This window comes from Miscanthus floridulus, chromosome 6, assembly GCF_019320115.1.
Source record: "Miscanthus floridulus cultivar M001 chromosome 6, ASM1932011v1, whole genome shotgun sequence".
In the NCBI taxonomy this organism is placed as follows: Eukaryota; Viridiplantae; Streptophyta; class Magnoliopsida; order Poales; family Poaceae; genus Miscanthus; species Miscanthus floridulus.
Window position 1 is genome coordinate 18,722,117 of NC_089585.1, and position 1,558 is coordinate 18,723,674.

Sequence of the window (1,558 nt, forward strand, 5' to 3'; positions counted from 1 at the left end):
CCATTACTACTACGCTTTCCTAATTCCTATCACTGTCAGGCATAGAAGGGACCGTTTTTGCGTGTGACCCTGCCACCCTCCCTCACGGACACGGCCGCCATGAACCCTGCCACCCCAGCGAAGAAAACCCTCAAGATCACGAGGTGGTAGTAGTAGTCGCTCTTGTCCAGCAGGGCCCGCGGCGGCTGGTAGGGCTAGCACAGGGACTACAGGTTCATGGCCGTTGAGGCAGCGATGAGTCCGACCATCCCCAGCGCGGTCGTGGTGCTGAACGCGGTGCCGACGACGGAGGCCAGCTAGGCAAGGAGAACGTACATGAGTTTCCTCCCAATGGTGGTGTCGCGGTCGCGGTCGCGAAGGTGGGTGGTGGTGGCCATGCAGACTACGGCAGACATGACCCCTCTGACCCCGGCAAAGAAGAACCATGACGAGATCGTGAGTAAGTAGGTGTTAGCGAGCTGCACGCCATGTTCTGTGGCTGCCCTTGAGTATAGCTAGTGATAGGCTAACTGACTTGTGTTGTACATGTATAAGTTTGGAAACCGATGATCAATACAGATTGAGTTGTCATCATTCTTTCTTTGCATCTCTTACATGGTATCAGCCGCTCCTCGATCCTAAATTTCCGTTGCCTCCGTCTCCACTTCCCTCTTGTCACCGCCATGAGCTCCTCTTCTTCCTCATCATCGGCCTCCGACACTGAATCGCTGCTGCCCTACACCCTCCGTGTTGAGACCAAGCCCGCTGCTCCCTCGGTCGTGCACGGCATCAACATCCTGAATCGGGTGCCGATCGTTCTCGACTTTAACGAGGCGAACTACACAGCCTGGGCTCGATCCTTCTCCACCGTCTTCGGCCAGTATGGTCTTCGTGACCATGTCGACGGCTCCGCGGCCAAGGGTGACAACGATTGGGTGCAGAACGACTGCGCCATCGTCTCTTGGTTCTACAACCGCATCTCCCCCAAGCTTCTCTCCACCGTCTCGGAGGACGCCGACACCGCCTACTCCCTCTGGCGCGGCATCCGCAACCTGTTCCGCGACAACAAGGACACCCGTGCGGTCTACCTTGGTGCCGAGTTCCGAAATTTCTACCAAGGTGATCTTCTGGTGCTCGATTATTGTTCCCGCATGAAGGTTATGGAAGATCGCCTCGGTGGCCTTGGTGCTCCAGTGAATGACAAGGACCTCGTCTACAACATTGTCTGTGGAATCAACCCCTGTCTCCATCATGCCACCCTCCACATCACGCTGCGATGCCGTCTACCGTCGTTCCTAAAGGCCCAATCCATGCTGCAGCTCGAGGAACATCACATCAATGAGTCTGAGAAGCTCTAGGCTGCTGCAGCACTCGTCACGCACGCCCACAGCGCGAGCTCCTCCTCGGCACCTTCCGCCGCCCTGTACTAGGCTACGGCGGCACTCGTGGCATAGACCACGCACGGCGCGCCTCCATCGCACGGGGTTCCCGGCCGACCCCCTCCGCGCCGTCAACACCAGCCCACTCCACCGGCGGACGTCCACCGGCATCATCCGCCCAGCCTAACAAGAAGAAGAAA

General features: G+C 58.0%; 1 protein-coding gene across 1 annotated transcript; it reads left to right on the forward strand.

The window, feature by feature from the left end:
• The first annotated feature begins 662 nt into the window (after window positions 1-662).
• On the forward strand, window positions 663-1,337 carry LOC136460305 (uncharacterized). The gene has a single exon (XM_066460058.1). The coding sequence runs from the start codon at window positions 663-665 to the stop codon at window positions 1,335-1,337; it is 675 nt and encodes a 224-aa protein (XP_066316155.1).
• The last annotated feature ends 221 nt before the right edge of the window (window positions 1,338-1,558 follow it).